The 20,048-nt window shown below is 39.9% G+C and overlaps 1 protein-coding gene across 3 annotated transcripts; it reads right to left on the bottom strand.

The window, feature by feature from the left end:
* Window positions 1-695: 695 nt before the first annotated feature.
* On the bottom strand, window positions 696-12,123 carry Tlr4 (toll like receptor 4). 3 transcript variants are annotated; one of them, XM_046451612.2, is made up of 3 exons: window positions 11,739-12,123; window positions 6,938-7,104; window positions 696-3,948 (listed from the first exon to the last, which is right to left on the bottom strand). In XM_046451612.2, exons 1-3 carry the CDS (start codon window positions 11,829-11,831, stop codon window positions 1,686-1,688), a joined length of 2,523 nt encoding a protein of 840 aa, XP_046307568.1. In that variant the 5' UTR covers window positions 11,832-12,123; the 3' UTR covers window positions 696-1,685. The 3 variants fall into 3 exon arrangements, with proteins under 3 accessions (XP_046307568.1, XP_058437631.1, XP_046307569.1); XM_058581648.1 differs by lacking the exon at window positions 11,739-12,123 and having other exon boundaries at window positions 696-3,877; window positions 6,938-7,076; XM_046451613.2 differs by lacking the exons at window positions 6,938-7,104; window positions 11,739-12,123 and adding an exon at window positions 4,287-5,192.
* Between the last annotated feature and the right edge of the window lie 7,925 nt (window positions 12,124-20,048).

Here is a 20,048-nt window from a genome sequence, read left to right as displayed (position 1 = left end):
GGGCTCCAACTTCTCCTTCTCCTCCTTATCTTTCACATATATATCTTTTAACATATAGTAACCATTATATATCACATGTGGAATGGCCATTCTAATAGGTTTAAAGTGATATGTCCTCGTGGCTTGATTTGTTTTTCCCTAATGCTGTCCCCATTTCTCTTTCTTTGAATGTATTATTTCTAAGGAAGTGGGCTTAATGTGCTTTTCTGGGAAGTCCTCTTGCTATGAGCCCCATTAATGGTGGGAACATTGTTTTCTCGATGATAACATCTACACTTTGCTAAATGTAGTCAGGAAGTGACACTCCACAGGAAGCAGCAATGTGCAGTCCCTACCTTGAATCATTTCACAAGCAGGTCTGGCCAGGGGATAGTGCAGGGGAGAGAATTCCAGCCTCCTTCTCCCTGATGGTATGTTACATTTTATCAAGCTACATTCATCCAAAGAAGAAACTTGGGCTGCAACCCATTTCATGGAGTCACTCCAATTGTATTGGACATGCTTTTAGAATCATCAAGAACAGGTGACCTACTAAGGTCATCCCTCTTCTTTCGACATCTAACTCTAATTGCTCTTTGTGAGTCAAACAAGTCGGACTTTTCTCCCCCTATTAACAAAATATCCCTTTTGGTCAAATTATTTCAATGCTGCCTCTATGACAGCCATAACTTAGTGGTAATAAGTTAAGAATGACATTCAGTGCCGAAGTGACAGAGTGTATTTTACATACTTGCTTGAAAAATAGTGGTTAAATATGGATAATTCCAGCACGTCTCTAACATTCTTATTTATGGTGTAGGTTTATAGACAAGACATGAAAAATGAGGACTGGATTTTTAAAAAAATAAAAATATATCAGGAATTCTAACTTAATAAATAGTGCATGCTAAGGAATGACCAGGATGTTGATGAGTGTATATTAATCAGCTTTCCTTAGGAATTAGTTGCAAGACTAAGGAAAGTGACATAAAATGGAAGGGGAATCCTGAATCAGGATCAATCTGAGTCATCAAGTAGAACTTAAGTTATGATCAAAAGAAAAGGGAAGCCAAGCACCATGGCGCACACATGTAATCCCAGCAGCTTGAGAAGCTGAGGTGGGAGGATCCCGAGTTCAAAGCCAGCCTCAGCAAAAGTGAGGCTCTAAGTGACTCAGTGAGACCCTGTCTCTAAATAAAATACAAAATAGGGCTGGGAATATGGTTCAGTGGCCAAGATCCCCTGAGTTCAACCCCTGGTACCAAAAAAAGGGGAAAAGTAAGCAAATATCCATTTCCCTTGAAACTACCAAAACTCTTTCAAGATAGTTAAGCATCATGCATGAATTGGCTTCCACTCGAAAGGAGCAGGAGAAGAACATCGTTCCCTATCTGTTCCCACTGGGATCCAGTCTTTCAGTTGTTATTTAATTTTGATGGGGAAGTAGTTGAATCAACTTTCCCAGACATGACTCCGGTTGAATTGGTTGAAATACACACCTGGAATTTCTGAATTTTAGCACAGTATTGATTTCCTCTGCACTGTGAGCTCCATGCAATTAGCAGTCCTGTGTATCTCATGCACCACCGATTCACTTGCCCATAGACAAATGACTGACAGGCTGTAACATTTAACGTGCGTTCATTCACAAGGGTTGGATCCCACTAGGCAAGTCATGCTTCAGGGTTTTGTTTTGTTTTTCCTACTCATATGCATGTTGTGGCTTCCTGCTGGTTGTTTCCTGCATCTGCTGTTGCTTCTGGACTCCATAGCTTTCCATCCATCAGGGCTTTTCTGAGTCTTCTCCAGAAGATGTGGCGCCCCAGGACACTGTCCTCCCATTCCAGGTAAGTGTTCCTGCTGAGTAGGCGGTACAACTCCACCTGCTGCCGGAGCAGGGACTTCTCCACCTTCTGCAGGACAATGAAAATGATGCCAGCGTGGCTGCTCAGGAACTGCCAGGTCTGAGCAATCTCATATTCAAAGATACACCAGCGGCTCTGGATGAAGTGCTGAGAGACCACCACTATGACCTTCCGGCTTTTATGGAAACCTTCCTGGATGATGTTGGCTGCAATAGCCACACCAGGAATAAAGTCTCTGTAGTGGAGGCAGAGCTGAAAGGGGGGTACCCCTTCTTCTAAATTCTTTACCAATTCATTCCTCACCCAGTCCTCATCCTGGCTTGAGTAGATCACAAAAGCATCATAGGTGCTTTCACCTCTGCCATACTTTTTGCAACCAGCAAAAAGCATCAAGTGAAAATAGAACTTGTAGACCAGAAACCCTATCACAGATACCACCAGCGCACTCAATACCGACACGCTGATAATGGTCTTCTTTATTTGACAGGTGTCATTCTTAAAACTCAGAGCAGGCATGCCCTGTAGATCTGAAGGGGTTGCACACACCAGTTTTTCAACCTCCACCAAGGATCTCCTCTGGTCCTTTATCCACTGCAGGAAATGCTGGTGTTCACAAGTACAAGCAAGTACATTCTGAGTAAGATTTATGGTGAGATTACTTGGAAAATGCTGTAGTTCTTGCCCTCTGGAAGATTTAATGCTATTAAAACTGCAGTCCAGAACCTCGAGGGAGTAGAGAGGTTTATAAGCAAGTTCATCCAACAAAAACAGGTTGTTGTGACTCATATTTAGGAACTTAAGTTCAGGGAGAGTGTCAAAGGCTTTCTCAGACACCCGTTCCAGTTGACATTTGGAAAGATCCAGGTAAGTCAAGTTTCTCATGTTTGTGAAGATATCTGGAAGGAGGTTGTCCTCAAAAGAATTGCCAGCCATTTTTAAGATTTGGAGACTGACCAAGCCATTGAAGATGCCATGGAAGGCCACCTGGATTTTAGTGTAAGAAATATCAAGATAATGGAGTTTGCTGAGCGACAAGAATACCGAAAACTCGTTGATCTTTTTCAAAGTGGAATACTGAAAATCCAGATATTCCAGTTGTTCTAAACCCATGAAGTTTACAGTCATTGTAATAACCCCATTGAAGCTCAGATCTAAGTACTTCAGACTGGTTGTTCCAAAGTGATAATGAGAACAGCAACTCTTAAAGCTCAAGTCGTTTCCACTGAGATCTAGATGCTCAAGTCTTGGCGCTTTAAGTTCTCCAAAACTGTCTAAATCTTTGTTGGCAATGCAAGTAAATCTTTTGAGAGATGGGAGCACTATCTTAGGAAATTGTTCAAATTGACACTTCACCAGTTCTAAAGATTGCCAGTTGAAGCCTGTAGAAATTTCTTCTACCCTATTCAAATTCAGGCTTACCAGAGACATTGCAGAAACATTTGCCAAACAACTCAATAAGTCAGTAACATCTCTTGCCAAATTATCTATATATGCTAACCGGAATTCCTCAATGGTCAAATTGCATAGTTCTTCCAGGACAGATTTATCAACCATTTCCACATTTCTTTCATTTTTAAACTCTCCCAGAACCAAGCGATGGACTTCTAAACCAGCCAGACCTTGAATACATGTTTTCATTACATTTTTACTATGAAAATTGCTTCTCAAAGTCAGTTCATGGAGCCTAATTTCTTTAAAGGCACCGGGTTGGATGAAATCTATTGGGTTCAGAGACAGGTCTAAAGAGAGATTGAGTAAGGGCATTTTGTGTAGAGCCTCCAAGTCCATAGTGAAAATATTTTGAATCTTGTTACTGGAGAGGTCCAAGTGCTTCAGGTTTGGCAGGTTAGAAAAATATTCAGGTAACTTGAAGGAATGAATAAGATTGTGAGCCACATTAAGCTTCTCCAAGTTTGTGAGATGTTCAATAGGGAAATTTCCTAGAGAGGTCAATTTTGTCTCCACAGCCACCAGTGTCCTTAAACTTGATAGTCCATGAAAGGCTCCTGCGCCTAAACTCTGGATAGGATTTCCTGTCAATATCAAGGTAGAAAGGTTGTGTAAGCCCTCATATGCATCATCTTCAATAGTCTGAATTTCACACCTACACAGGGAAAAGAGACAGTTTATGTAATATTTCTGCTGAATAAAAATTAAAAATAGAATAACAATCTCAGTCACCCAGTGCTTCCTCCAGATGTGATCGACATCATATGATTTGGCAGAGGCATAGGCATGAAGCAGGGCCCATCACGATGGTATAAGCACCCAAGAAGGTCCACAGATTCAGTATTTTCACATTGACTACAATTGTGAACCCTTTTTATTACTCTAAGCACACATGCTTAGAAGAGACAGCAAATCCATCAGAAGAAAATCAATGAAAGATCAATAATTGAGGCACATGAAGATGGTGCACTTGATAGAGTATGTCATAATCACCTTAGATCAGGTTTGGCCATTTCTTGCTGCACATGATTGTAATTATACCTTTGATTGGTAGAGAGGAGAGGAGTACTTTTTAGTTGTTAGCCATGATAAATGACTAGTGAATGTCAATTTCAAAATTATAAGTAATCACGCCTAAGTGTCATGGTATCTTTAATGTTTATGAAAAGTTCTGCACATATGACAGCCATGCTACCTAGAATCTTCATCCAGATATTCCAGAAACAGAGCTTCTGTGCAGCCCCAAACCAGAAAGCATGTGAGAAACCCCTGTTAGCCATGTAGGTGCCTGCCAGTCACAGCTAATAAGCAAGTCCTCTCCTGAGTTACATTTACAGTGTCCCCACCTGCCCTATGCCCTCAGGTGGTTCATAAGTCATAAAAACATTTTAGTACCAACTTTTGTTATTTACTGGTAAATGCATAGAGAGTGGTCAAAAGAACCAGGAAGAGAAGTCAAGACAGTGGAATTTTGGTGCCCCTGTTGTCCTCCTTGACTTCGGGAGCTTGAGAACTCCCTTTTTTCTCCTGGTTCCATCATGGCACTTCTAATTGAGGCATCTAAACTTGATTATTTCCCATGTTTCTTCTTGCAGTTGTATGATTTCATGATTCATAGTCTTATGTATATGGTGATGTATATATCAGGCAAGAGTGAAAGGTCTCTATCTCACTCCACATGGCTCACTGCTTTGCACAGGTAGTGTTTAGAGGGAAAGAACACTTGGATGGAAGAGATGTGAACCTGAATTTCTATTATGTTGAAACAAGCCATGTGAATGCAAGTAAGTCACATAAATCCTTCAAACCTCAGTTCCCTCATCTATAAAAGAAGGAAATACATGTGTATTTTGTTAGAAGATAATTTGATTTACTAGATGTAAACATTGTATAAACAAGCAATGACACCTGTTTTCTATTGTCTGTCCTTCTGTCCATTCAGAATTTCCAAAAGACTGACCAGAGAGGAAGCTGGCCCCTTTCTAAGCACATGTCTAAGTCTTCTGAGGAAAGTTCCTGGGTGTGTGTTGGATCAAAGGTGAATCACATGGGACATTTTTTGATGAAAAACTACTTCTTGTTTTCAAAAAAAAGGAGGAGCTTGGTAGGTCTACTTCCAAACAAAATTCTCATTTGGAAAACCAAAAGGTAGTATCTAATGAGATGATGTGATGATGATATCTTATACTTTAAAAATATACTATAAGGCTTTAAAACAGCATGCTGATACTCATTATTACAGGTAACCCTGAAGGGTAAGCATTTCCATTTAATGAATATGAAAGCTGAAAGTCAGAATGATGAAGTGACATGCCTCAAGTCACATGGTTGTATATATGGAGGAGGACATGACCGAGGTCTTCCTACAACCATGAAGCTCTACTCTCTATGCCACTGTCTTTAAAATACTCCATTCCTCCTCTGTCTGGCTCTCCCAATACCAAAGTGAGAGGATAAAACCACAATGAGGTCCTCTCTTTTATATGTAAGTATCTTCCTGGAAGGGGATTTCTCATTTCATGACCTCAGTCTTTCTCAGGAACTTAGATAATAATTTAAACATAAATTTTTTGTTTTTACACAGATCATAGAGAATATAGTACTTTATCAATTTCAAATTGTGAATGAGTTCCCTGATGATGAGAACGCTTCCAAAAAGCAATTTCCTGGTATAAAAAAAAAAAAAAAGAATAACAACTTCACTTTTCCCCCCAAAATGGTATACTTTTGTGCTTCAGAGAAGGAAATCTTGGTCACCATTTCTCCATCTACATAAAATGTTTCTGTTTGTCCTTCACATCTTTCTCCTGAGTTACTTGTTTCTTGCTAATCCCCTACCCTGCACCCTCCTTTCAATATCTCTGAAATTATCTGAATCCCATTCAGTTCACAAAATGTCTCTTGACTGCCCACCACAGAGAAGCCCCTGTTCTGAGCAACTCCATTTGCTACCCATATTTGCATTTAATTTATTACCTGTTGTCATAGTTTATTATCCTTATCTCAGTTTCAAAATCAAAAGAGTCAGAATTAGAATTTATTCAATGTCTATTAAACACTTAGCAACTTGACTAGAACTTCAACATATTCACTCTTTTAAGAGGATGTGCTCTATTTACTAATGGGCTGTATGTTATATATCCACCAACAATTGTTTCCTAGCAGGAGGTAGGACATAGGAGGGCAGGTCAAAATAAAAGTGCCGATGAAAGAGTTTGAGTTAATTTTCTCTCCTGACTTAGAAAAAAAAAATGAAGGTAGAACTAACTGTCCTTCTCCTACATTCATATATAAATACATGACCAGTGAAACTCCACATCATGCAAGAATAGGATCATAATTAGAATGAGTTATACTCCATGTATGTATAATGTGTCAAAATACACTCTACTCCCCTGTGTATCTTAAAAGAATATATAAAACAACAACAAGGTGGAAAAAAATGGTTTCATAAAAGTGCCCATTTCACAGATGAGGAAACAGAGATCTGGAAAATGGAGGTGGCTTGTCCAAGCTTCCACAGTGAAACACCTGTTGAAAGAATGAATAAGTGAATAAAGGCGAGACTTCACCAACCAGGCTTCCTGGTTCAAGACTGAAGTGATTACCTCAACTTCAACAGTATGGAATATCTTATTCATTACCTGGATAAATCCAGCACCTCCAGTTCTGGGAAACTGGAGAAGCTGTGACTGTCTATGCACTTCAAGGGGTTGAAACTCAGGTCCAGATTCTTGGCTGAGGAAGGGATGCTGTTGGGGATTTTGGAGAGATTCAGCTCCATGCATTGGTACGTAACATTAGGCTCCACCTGCAAGATCACACGTTAGATGCAGTGTCTTACTAAATGCACTCCAAACTGCCCTATCCTACAAGCAGAAGATCCAGACAGATTTCTTCCATTCATCTATCCATTCATTCACTCACACTCATTCATTTATCCACTCGTTTCATACTTATGTCTTCCTTTAGGTCATGGAGAGTTCCTCCTATGTACTCAGTGTTCTAGCCTCTTTTGCAACAGTGACAGCTTTAAGTGAGAAGCAGTGGAATCAGTGGACAAGGGCTCTGAGGTCCAAAAGCCCTAGGTTTCATACCACTCTACCATGTGATTTGAGGTGAGGTTTTTTTAAAAAATGGTAAATCTCACTTACCATATTTAAAATTCAAGTATTAAAATACCTTGTATCGTTCTAATTATGACCTCCATTGTGTACAGCTGTAAGGATACTGCCAATCAAGATGTCTAGATGAAGCCAGGCTTGATGGTGCATGCCTGTAATCCCAGTGGCTCAGGAAGCTGAGGCAGGAGGATCCAAGTTCAAAGCCAACCTCAGCAAAAGCCAGGCACTAATCAATTCAGTGAGACCCTGTCTCTAAATAAAATGCAAAATAGGGCTGAAAATGTGGTTCAGTGGTAGAGTTTAATCCCCTGTACCACACACACACAAAAAAAGATGTCCAGAGGTCCTCTATCACCAGGTTTTTGACAATGGTATTCTCTCTCTTGGTTCTTTGATGGTTAGCAGAATGATGCAGAAATGAGGGGGAATGAACCTATTAAATAAGGTCAGGTGCTTTTTCCAATTTTGATTCTTGAGCTGGTTTCTATTCTACTTTTCCACATTCTTGTAAGCCTTATTCTCTAACCACCCATCTAATTTCAGAACTCTCTGACTTTCTCCGACAAAATTCTCTGCTTAAGCCAGCCAGCTCTGGTGTTCTGTTTTTAAAACCAGTAGAATCTGTTCAAAGGATTAAATAAGATAAAGTATTTAGAGAGTTTTTCTAAAAGCCTACTACAATGTAATTGATCAATAAATGTTAGCATTAATTATTATTAGTTATCATTAATCCTTTACTATAAGTCACCATTCTCCTTATATGTTATATCCTTGAACTCGATCATCTAAGCAAACTTTTAAGGATGAAAAAAACAGAAATTGAGACAGATGAAATCATGTGTGTACAGTGACAGAATTTATACAAGCAAAGCCTCACTTCATTCATGTCTGCTTAAATTTTTTATGCACTTTGACATATATATATATATATATATATATATATATATATATATATGTATATATACATATATATAGATACAATTTCTCATTTTTCTGAGTGTACATTTATAGAATCATATTGGTCATGCAGTCACATATATATATAAAGTAAAAATGTCTGTTTAGTTCTACTATCCTTCCTATCCCCACATCTCCTTCCCTTCCCTCCCTTCATTTTCCTGTACCTAATCTAAGGTAACTCTGTTCTTCTCTAGTGTGACCCCTGATTGTGAATTAGCATCTGCAAATTAGAGTAAACATTTAGCCTTTGGTTTTTTTGTGATTGGCTTTTTTTATTAGCATAATATTCTGTAACTCCATGTATTTACAAGCAAATGCCATAATTTTGTTCTTCTTTAAAGCTGAGTAATATTTCATTGAATATCATATTTTCTTTATCCATTCATCTACTGAAGGACACCTAGGTTGGTTTCAGAGTTTAAATATTATGAATTAAGCTGCTATAAACATTGATGTGTCTGCATCACTGTACGATGCTGATTTTAAGTTTTTTTAGGTATAAACTGAGGAATGGGATAGCTGGATCAAATGGTGGTTCCAATCTGAGTTGTCTGAGGAATCTCCATACTGCTTTCCATAGTGGTTGTACCAATTTGCAGTCACACCAGCAATGTATGAGTGTACCTTTTTTACCATATCCTCGCCCATATTTACAGTTTTCTGTATCCTTAATGATTGCCATTCTGACTGGAGTGAGATGACATCTTAGTCTAGTTTTGATTTGCATTTCTCTAGTGATGTTGAACACTTTTTCATATGTCTGCTTAAAGTTTACCCAGCACAAGAGCCTTGAAGATGATCTCTACCAGAGAACTAGGCTAGGAATTCTCCCCTCACCCTTTTTTATTTTGCTTCGCAGTTTGCACCATCAGTGAACATCATCTTTCCTGTGCAACTGTTCGCTAAATGTTGTTCATTTTCTGTGCTGGACTGTAAGCTTTTATGGTTTTGCTTGCTCCTTGGTCTCCAGATCTCAGAATGGTGCCTGGCAAACGACTGAAGCTCCATACGGATTTGTTGAAAAAGAATATGGAAAATATTGAATGAAGGTTGGCTTAACCACCAAAGGACAGGCATTTTCTGCTAAGTACTGCGGGCAATGCAGAGAAAACATGGCGTCGTTCTAGACTTTAATGAACTCACAGTTTAAAGGAACTGTTGAGACAGGAGTGAAATTAACACTGTCTCCAGAGCCATGAAAAAGGCTCTGAAAATATGTGCTCTGGTTCAGAGAAAGTGAGATCTGTTCTGGACCCAGAGAAGTCTTTCTAGAATGGATCTTGAAAAATTAGGAAGGTTTGGATATGTGAAAGGACAAGAAGGACATTTCATAAGGAGAGAACAGGTTGAGCAAGGAAGGGTGGAGATTAGCTGGCAAGGGGCAGGCATGGTGAGGCCTAGACCATAAAGAAGCCATGGCTGGATCAGGAGGACTTGAAACTTGGTTCTGCAGCAATTCTTTCAACCGTTTAACACATATAAACTGAGGAGCTACTGTGTGCTAGGCACTGGCAGTAAATAAAATAAATAAATAAAATCAGTAGGGATTCTACCTTCTAACCAATTCCATTCCAAAGAGAAAGACAAAGAGCAAATTAACAGAAAATATATACTGATGCGCTCTAGAAAAATAAAAATAGGGCAGTGTAAAATGGAGTAAAGACAAAGAGGAAATGTGGAGATCTCCATGGGGCCATCAAGAAAGATCACCCTGAGGAGGAAATACTTAAGCAGAAGTCTGAATGAATGAATGAGTCAAGAAGTGACAGAGATGCAGTTCCAATATGGCAGCCTTGGGGAATGGGAAAGGTGGACAGTATAAATTGCAATGTGTGGTAAATGTGAGATGTATATTAAATTTCAAAGATATTGTACTAAAGAAGGAATATAAGATAGCCTTTTAATAGTTAAATCTATGGTACATTTTGAAGAGATATTTTGAATATGTTAGATTAAATTAAAATATCATCAAACCGAAATTTACTCTTTTTTTTTTTGCTTTTTCATTGGCTTTTAGAAAATTTAAAAATCCATATATGACTTGAATAATTTTGCCATTGGACAGCATGAATCTAAGGGAAAATGATTCCAGGGGACAAAAGAGTACAAAGGTCCTGAGGTAAGAAACCACCCTAATAAGACTGTTATTGAAGAGTTTTGAAGAGAGTAATTTGTCATATCCAATCCTCCAGAACAACAATTATAATAAACCACAAACAAAAGTGTGCAGAATGGATGAAAGAAAGGAGCATATGAAATCAGGAGACTATTCACCACCCAAGAGTAGAGGCCAAGGGAGAGGAGGACTGGCATTAAGTTTTCACTGGGACATGAGAAGAGAGAGTCAGGCTTTAGGGGCTGCCAGAATATGGTACATGGGGAAAGGGGAATAGTCTAAGGTGGTTGGGCTTTTATCCCAGAAGGACCCTGATTGTAGGCTCTATCCTCATTAACCTAACATCAGGAGGTGCACCAGAGGACCATAATGGGTGAACAGTGGGCAGGAAATTGAGACAAGGGAGGACAGGGGATAGCAAGTTAGTCTTTGTTGCATATTAAAGTAAACCACTTTTCCCACTTTCTCAAACTTAGGGCTCCACCTGGATATACTGCTCCTCTTCTGACCCAGCCTCACCCTAAATCATTCTCTTGGTTTTCAGTTCAGCTTCGAGCTTCTAAATCCTCAATGTAGTCCATGCAGGGGGAAAAGGGGAATGAATAGAGATTACTCACCCATTGGTAGGGATTTCATGAAGAAAGAAATCATTGCAATAGCTGACAGTTTACATCATTCCCTCTTTTTCCTCTCTTTATTTCTTCATATGCCTCCCCACCCACCCTCACACACACTCTCTTTCATTTTTTCCATTCTCTGGAATGAATTGTATGCAAAAATCTGAAACCCACTTAAAAGAATTCTTTCTCTTAAGAAGGAAAAAAAAAAAAAAAAAAAAACCACAAACAAAAACACTTTCCTCCTGAGATTGAAAAGGACCGAAGCAGCCCCAAAACTCTTAATGAAGTATTACTACAAGTTGAGTCTCAAGAGAGTTTAGTAACTTCTTCAAGGTCACACAGCCAGGAGGTCACAAAACGTTGAGTTTCAGGCAGTCTTACTAACCTAAAGTCCCTATAGCACTCAAAAGTCCTAAATGGGACAAGACACCATTGGTAGCCTGTTCGTGCCCTGCTAACCATGAGTCATTTGGTCCCTGTAGCTTTTCAAGTCTTTAGTTAATTTAACTCTGTTTTGCTAAATAAACCAACCAGAACACACAGCAGGAAATTCCAGGCAGGGAACCAGTTTTTAGTAGCAAAGGAAAGATACCAGAAGATGAGCTGACCCCAACCACGTACGTACCTCCACGCAGGGCTCCCAGCTCTCGGGTCTCAGGCAGGAGAGAAAGGCCATGGCTGGGATCAGAGTCCCAGCCAGGCTCCGGGGAGGTATCATCCTGGCATTTTCTGAGACCAGCAGTGGCCCTGTGAAAACATGATGAGCTATCACTGCAGGACCCACAGGGCAGAGTCTCCGTGGCACTGGCGTCTTCTCTTCCTGGTCGGTGCCCTGAGGCTACTGCTGTGTTTAAAGCGGTGAGGGGTGAGAGGAAGTGAGAGTGGCAACCTTAGCATTCTGGGCTTCAGTTTTTCTAGTACTTAGCTCCCCTGCCCCAAGGAAGGGAAGTTAGAAGCAAATGAAGAAGCCTTGCAGACCTGCGGCTAAAGGAACAACAAGAGGAAGCTGGCTCTTATCCCAGAAAGTCATCTGACCTCCAGACTTGGTGAACTTAGGAAAATAAACAGACATTGTTCAAATACTTGGCATAACTACCTAGTATTACAGGGGTTTTCCAGTTTTGTTTTAGTCGTGGAAACTTCCTGCTCATACTAGCAATCTACCACATAATTAAGTTGGTTGAACTACAGAAATTAATTTTCTTATACTTCTGGAGGCTAAAAAGCCAAGATCAAGACATCAGCAGGTACGTCTGTGATCTCCTCTTCCTAAAAAGACAACACTGGTATTGTTGCTTAATAATAATAACAAAAACTCATATTGATGAAAGTTACAAAATAAAGTGGTGTGATGATGGTTAAATGACACCAACAAACAAGCCTTCATTTTTCAGGTCTTTAGAATGAAGATAATCACATTTGTCTCGTCTGATTGAATTAAGTTACCTTATCAACAATGCCTAGTCTAGTGGATGGCTTATCATTCCGTTCCATAAGTGACAGCTATGATAATTGAACATGTGGGTAAAGGAGGATCATAATTTTACCCAGAGATTGGTCATGGGATTGAATGAGCTGACATGTGTACAGGTTTTTGGACAGTCTGGAAAGAGGCAAGTACAATATAAGTCTCTGTTGAATAAAACATTTTAAATTTGGGTCTTACCTTAATAGCATCCTGGATAATTTCATCAAGAGATCCTGAAAGCACCTCAGATCCAGAATGTGTAAAATCAGGCTGCACCAGAGTAACAGTAGAGCCTCTTGTAGATACTTCAACGCCTGTAAAACCAAGCCCCAAATGGTCCTGCTGTAGAAACTTTACTGGAAGGATGAGTTGAGCCTATTTATGCACAGATGGAAGCCACTTTGATTTGATGCCTCCAAGTTCCTCGTTCCTCACACTAGACATGTATAAACGCTAATTTCCCATATTTTGTAGCAATGTTCCTCCACATATGATTGGGCTACAACCTGAAAAACCCATCATAAATTGAAGCTATGCTAAGTCCAAACTGCAATTTATAAACCCAGTCCACAAACACCACAGCTCAGCTGCACAAGGCACTGCAGAGCCTGAGTTCTTGGCCCTCCTGACTGAATAGTTAAATCAGAGCTGAAGCTTCCTGCCACCATTCAGTGTAACAAGAGTTCATATTGCTAACCTGAGACAAGATCAAAATCCAACATCCCAAGTTTCTACAGAGTGTGTGTTGCTTAGCACAACTGTAAAGTAAAAAAAAAAAAAAAAAAAAAATTCCAAAATTGAGGGACAAATGTATCCTTGATGTGTTGGTATTGGGTCATCACTGATTGGAAAGAGACTGCCCCTCCCAGAGCTAGTCAGCTGGAAGAAATAATAAATGACTCACCCTGGAGCACAATTTTCATGTGCAAATTTCCCAATGCAGGGCCTACTCTGAGCCACTCCTCTATCTGGCTGTTAAACACAAAAACAAAATTTGTGCCCTAATCAACACAAGGCCAAAGAGAGACCCTGGCCCTAAGGGACTGCTAAAATAATTCAAACTAGCCAAACTTTAGCTTACTTATCTGCCTTGCAGTGTTTTTCCCCTAGAAACCACAGGAATGGCTTGTGCCCGTAATTTCCCTGGGATCTTTCTGCTACCTGACTGACCCTGGTGCCTCCCCATGTGGCCCTGCATTGTGTAGCAGACTCCCCACCAACCCCCACAGACACCCCAGCCTTGAGAACTCTGAGTAAAAATCCACATTCTCCATGCAATCATCTTCTGATCTCCTTATCTCTTGGTCTTACCAATCATTAAAAAAATAATAATAATAAAGTTCTGCCAAATCCTAGAAACAGCAAGTATAAACTAATTCTAAAATGTACTCCTCCTTTTTTGGGGATCACCATTGAAGATATCGTATAGCCTAGACAAGCGCAACACACTCATCACGAGTCTTCCGGTGTTCAGATTCATATCTTCCAAAGTCTCATCTTCCAACTCATCCTTAAATCTTATAGTCAAAATCATCTTCCCAAGGAATGAACAGGAGTGTTTCATGCCTTCTTAATAAAGTATTGAGGCTGTCTGTGGTCTAGACCTCAGGCCTTTAGTTTAGAGGTAGATGTAGAAATTAAATAAATCTAACATGGGTCAGTTGTGTCCTATTTTGATTTCTTCCTGATTATGTAGTGTCAAATACTTCTTCCATAAACCATGTAAGAAGGAGGAATGAGCATGTGTATTATTGCAGGCAAGATATAAATACACCCCAGGACTAGAATACAAGGAGTGAATGATTAAAGTAACAGAAGTAGGTGAAAAAGAAGTGTTCATTCTCTCCATCTTTGGAAAGGAGAATCTTTGATGGTCGAAATGAAGACTGGGAGAAAGGATCTGAGAAGATCGTCTAGACTGCTCTGTGAGATGTTAGCACTTGTGTCTTTTGGAAGTCTTTCAGGAAAGCTTTCTTATGGTGTCTGGAGAATTCCTTATAGTGCTTGAAAAGATGGTTCTTTTTGATGAGAAGTTAATGGGATTAATATACTGTAGTGTACTGAGGCATACTAAACTTAATCAAATGTATCTCAGTTCTGTGTGCCTCTTCCAGAGAGCAACCCATGTGTCCAATACAAACAACAGACTTTAAGCCTGCTGGCTATTACACCTTATTTTCTTACCTTAATAGACTTATCACTGCATTATTACAATGGAAGGCAGAAGTGATTAATTACCATGAGGGTAATTCCCAGTAGGGTAATAATTACCCCCTGAGCACAGATGCATGGAAAACCACTTAGTTTCCCACACCTTTCATATGCAACAATTCAGCTCATAACTCATATTCATTCAGTCGATGGAGGAATCCCATTTTTGTTAGGGACTTAGAAATATTTGATACTAATTACCAGATACTACATATTCAGTAAGAAGTCAAAATAGAACACAACTGATCAATGTGATATTTAGTTAATTTCTACATCCATCTCCAAACTAAAGAGATTTAATGCAAGAAAATTTTATTTCTTGCTCATGAAATGCTCAATGAGGATATCTGTGATCAGGAGCAGACTTGGAATGATCCACTAATCCAGGTTCCTTTTATTTCATTATTCTGCCACATTCCATAGGCAGCTCCTAAGTTTGCTGCAGAATGTATGAAGAAAGGGGAAGACACCCAGATACTTGCATCCCTCTACTTTATTATCTCTGACATGTATCTCCTCTCATTTCTTTGGCCAGAGCTAGTCTCAAGACCACACCAACTGCAGTGGCTCTCTGTCTGCTAAGTTTTAGTTTCCTGAATCACTGTGGGCTCCACTTCACAGCCCCAATTCTGTGATATGGATGGGAACACAACACTTTGCTCATCACTGAGATATCTAAATTACAAACTTACTACTTATAAGGTCCATTCCATGCAAGTAAAAGAAAATAAGAAGAGTAACAATCATAACATAGTCTGGTTCAGATATATCCTTGGCATATCTAGAGCCAAATCTGATTCCATCCAGCTTTCTAACACTTCTAAATTTCAATTTTTTTTCACATACTGACACCTCTTAAATCTGAATGTCTCATAGTAGATAATGTATTAGAATTATATTTGGCAGAGCTTTTTTTTACCTTAGTGCTACATAAATTAATGGTATATATTATAATCAGTGCATACTATGTTCAATGAAGAATAGTTTGTCTAAGAGGGAAAAATAAGTTCTGTTCAAGTCAATAAAGGAAATAAATGGCTAAACAGAGAAAAAAAAAGAAACTAGTTTCTTAAAGACACTTTAGGACATTTATAAGACTAATATATACTTTGCATCTACTAAAGGAGTAGAGTACTCAATGTTGCCCAACTTTTTGGGCCCATGCAACTCTTTTATCCTTTGGCACTTGTTTCTAGTTCAGAATTGGTTCATGTGCCATGATTCAATGCTTCTGTGGTTCCTAAGTCCTTACATTAAGACTTTGACTCTTATTAACACATGCCCAGCCTCCCCAGAGAGCTCTGTCACTTGCTCCTCAGCATTCACATAGCAACCATCTGTCATGCTCAATGGGGACAAATTGTCATCCTTTCTCACTAGGCTTCAGTTCCTTGATGACAGCAGCCAACTGTGGTCTGTCTCTGCATACACCACACCTGTCACAATGTCCCATACCTGGGAAGAAATTCAATGCACACCACGTGTATCAGTAATTATGATAATAATTTTGGAAAATAATATCCATTGACTTGAGTCTCTTTGCAGAGAGAGGCTAATAAGATACAAGAAAGGACAGATTGTCTCTGTTACCTTCATATTTCCAGCCCTAATGTGTATTTGTTATCCATATGTGATAAGTGCTCAAAAAGCTTCAAAAGAAAGAATGAGTAAATTATATATAGTCAGCCCTTGCCTTGATTGGTCGTCAGCTAAATTTCTCCCATTTTTATCAACGGCCCCCAAGAAAGGAGAAATGTAAATGCCTTTTTTGACTCTCCCCCACTCCGTTTTTCTTTTTTTTTCTAGAAGGCAACCAATGTCAAAATACTTGAGCAGGTTTCTGATGCAATCCTGCACTAGATGTACAGGTCATATCATAAAGCATTACTTTGCGTAACCCAGGGTTCTTTGATATGTATCTTTGGAAGGAAGTGGGCAATGACGTGGGTAAATTGCATTATTTGTCAGGTAGCTGGTCAGTTGCACAAGGGGCTTTCCTTTCCTTCTTTCACACGGGAGGAACCTAAGAAACGGGAGGTGAACAATATCCCAGCTGTGGAAAATAACACATGGAACACTAACAAGGATCCGGTGGATGTTTTCCTTGAGGGACAAGAGACATAATTCAACCCAAAGAGTCTGAATGCTAGTCAGAATTGAGAGCAACAGCCCTAATGCAATGACCTTATTTCCCAGACCTTGTACAGGTCCTGCTTTACCTTAGCCATTATGAGAACCCTACTTTCATTACAAAAAATTGTGTTAACTCTGCATTAGTCCATTTTCGGCTGCTTATGACACAATCCCACATTATAAAGGAAACAAAGTTTTTTGCAACTCACAGTTCTGGAGGTCCAAAATTAAGGTGCTGCATCTGGAGATGGCTTTCTTGCTGGCAGAGTCCCTAATGGCACAGCCATCACATGGTAAGATCAGGAGCATGTGTGTGTATGTGTGACTCTTCAGCTCTCTCTACCCCTTTTTATAAAATCACCAAGACTCACTCATGCCAACTCCACCCTGAGTAGTGTGATCTGATACTAATTGCCTGTCAAAGCACCACTTGTAAACATCAGAGCAGGATTATGATTTCATCTTCTCAAAGTTTCACATTGGGGATTAGATTCAACACAAAAGACCTTGAGGGACACACCCATACCACAGCTGAACCACACAATAGCTACCTCCAAACCCTGTTCCTCATGTGTTTTCTCCATAGTGACTCCTGGGCCTTATGTTTTTGTTTTGTTTTTTTGTGTACCAGGGTTTGAACCCAGGGGTGCTTAACCACTAAACCACCATCCCCAGTGCTTTTTTTTTTTTTTTTTGTATTTTATTTAGAGACAGGGTCTTACTGAGTTGTTTAGGGCCTCACTAAGTTGCTAAGGCTGGCTTTTGAACTTGTGATCATTCTGCCTCACCCTCCTGAGCCACTAGAATTACAGGTGTGTGCCACCACACCCCACCTGCTTTTCTATTTAAAGAAGTCCAGGCAAGGTATTAGTCACAGAGTTCAGCATGCATTGCTAGCTATACCCTGCTTGGCTTGGAGCTGTTGATGGGTGAGGAAAAGGTAAGTAATCCTAAAAAGAAGGTGACACGGGGAGGCTCTTCACCTTGACAGAAGAGCCGGCAACAGTGGAAAAGGGACACAAATAAAAGTAAACTAGCAAGTGGGCACTTGGTAAAGGTGAAACTATTTCAACCGACTATTTTACATTTTATGCTGATGTGTCTGCCTCCTTTCTTGTTTTGAGTCAAAAAGGAAAAAAGGGGGGAATCCCCCCTACCTTCATGGTCTTAGAAGTTTGAAGAGCAAGGAAAAGAAAGAGAAAGAAAGCAAAAGTTTGGATGTGACACGGTGGAAAGGATCACACTTAGGGTAACATGAAAATATGTTTCAAACACTGAACATAAATGCGCTTCCATCTGGACTCTGCATTTTGAACCTCATCAAAGTGACGGTGCCTTTTTCATCTGGCTCCTCTGAGATCAGGACAGGGAACTGATTCGAATAAACACCTCCTGAATGCCTCAGTAAAGGAAAGACTCAATGACACACGTGGAGTTGTAGCCAAAATGCACGGACTCTGGGTGAGATTGGGAGTCCTTGCTTCTTGCACCTGCCTCCCCACCTCCTGCCCATGTGACTTCAAACAAGCCACTTACCTCTGGAGACCTTTGTTTCCCTCTCTGTATTAATCCTGCTGCAAGGAGACAATGGTCAATGCAGGCTAAGACTATGGAACTGTCATGATTTTGTCTTCCATTAATGCTTCATGAAAGTTTCTTACTGCTTGTGTAGGAGTATCACCCTGTGCTCCTTTCTGAGCACAGTTTAATCTAGACTGGTGTCCTAATATCTTCCATCTTTAGTTAGATGGAGACTTGCATGGCTGAAAGGATGCACAGTCAATGGCACATGGGACTCCTGTTACTTCGTGGGTTGGAGTTTAATTCCTGTAATTGGTTCCAATCACTAAATGAGCATACACCACCTTAACCAGGGCTACTGGTATTGACTATGAAAAGGGGATGGTGACTTAGGGTGTTTTGGGACAACACACAAATAAATAATTAAACTTGTCCTCTCAGGTTCCAGCCTCTGCTTGAAGAAACTCCTCCACATCATCTTCTCCAGTGCTACATTAAGCATCTGCTCCTCCCAGTCCCACATACGTACCCACACCAAATCCAAGTGATCTTGCTCTACTTTAAAAATATTGTCCTGGCCCTTATGATTATTGGTCTATTTTGAAAGGTATTTTGTCTCCACTTATATCTCTGCAAAACCAAGGAGATACTAGAATAGATAATACATCAACCTATAGTAAAAAGAAAATCAATTAATGAAAGACAGGAAGGAGGAACTATTAAAAATCGTGTTTTTACTTGTTTGTTTGTTTTTACATTTTTTTGCAGTGTGGAGATTGAATTCAGGGCCTCATGTATGCCAGGCAAGCACGCTGGCACTGAGCCACATCCAGCCCTAAAAGCAGATTTTTAAAGGTACATATTAGAAAACAATTCATAGTACAACTGCCCCAAACAAAATAAATTGACTTGAACCAACAATAAAATATAACATTAAGCTTAAAGGTGAGGAAATTAAAGGCAAAAATAAGTTTTGTGTGTAAGGCATTAAATGAATACTCCATTTTCTTTTCCTGAGCTGCTCTGGGACTCCACAGTCAGCATTGCCCGAGGAAGGCCAGAGCCCCTGCTGCCTGTGAGCCTCTGCACAGGTGTCTGCTTGATTTCCACCAATCACATGCCTTTGCATCTTCTTCTGCCTCAGCCCAGCTGGAGAACACATGCTAGGGGACAAACACTCTGAAATCTCTCCTCTACTCTTGGACACTGTTTCCATGGAGGTAGCTCATTCCCATATAAATCCCTCACCTTTGTGCTGAAAAGTAACTTTGAAATTACGCTCAGAGCCATATGGCAAAGCCAAGGGGCAGCATATGGGCACAGATTGCTCAGTGCTGATCTACAGCATCTTAAGCTCACCTTCCATCTCTCTTTACTCAGGAGGCAATGGTAGGGTTGGCATTCTGTATTTTGAGCTACTTTGTCCTTCTTGTGGGAAAATGAGTCTCCTAATCTGCATCCATGATAGACTTATTTTAACTTTTATGGTCACAGGAAGGGCAGTGTGCAGAGAAATATTTATATTTGTGATCAATGGGATGTAAACTGATAAGGAATACTTACAGTGTGGTCTGTCCAATAAAAATGTGACTCTCTGATAAG

The sequence above is a fragment of the Marmota monax genome, unplaced genomic scaffold, assembly GCF_021218885.2.
Source record: "Marmota monax isolate L192 unplaced genomic scaffold, Marmota_monax_Labrador192_F-V1.1 WCK01_AAM20220418_F8-fsc00020, whole genome shotgun sequence".
Taxonomy (NCBI): Eukaryota; Metazoa; Chordata; class Mammalia; order Rodentia; family Sciuridae; genus Marmota; species Marmota monax.
The sequence above is the reverse complement of the archived record's forward strand: the minus strand, read 5'-3'. Positions and strand labels throughout refer to the sequence as shown.

What these genes read in the sequence shown, in the direction of transcription:
- Tlr4 (XM_046451612.2), bottom strand. Translation starts at nt 11,831, where the DNA reads ATGATACCTCCCCGGAGCCTGGCTGGGACTCTGATCCCAGCCATGGCC. An exon ending in GCTGGGAGCCCTGCGTGGAG is followed by an intron (nt 7,105 to 11,738) that starts GTACGTACGTGG and finishes GTGATCTTGCAG; the next exon opens with GTGGAGCCTAATGTTACGTA. An exon ending in GAGGTGCTGGATTTATCCAG is followed by an intron (nt 3,949 to 6,937) that starts GTAATGAATAAG and finishes TTCCCTGTGTAG; the next exon opens with GTGTGAAATTCAGACTATTG.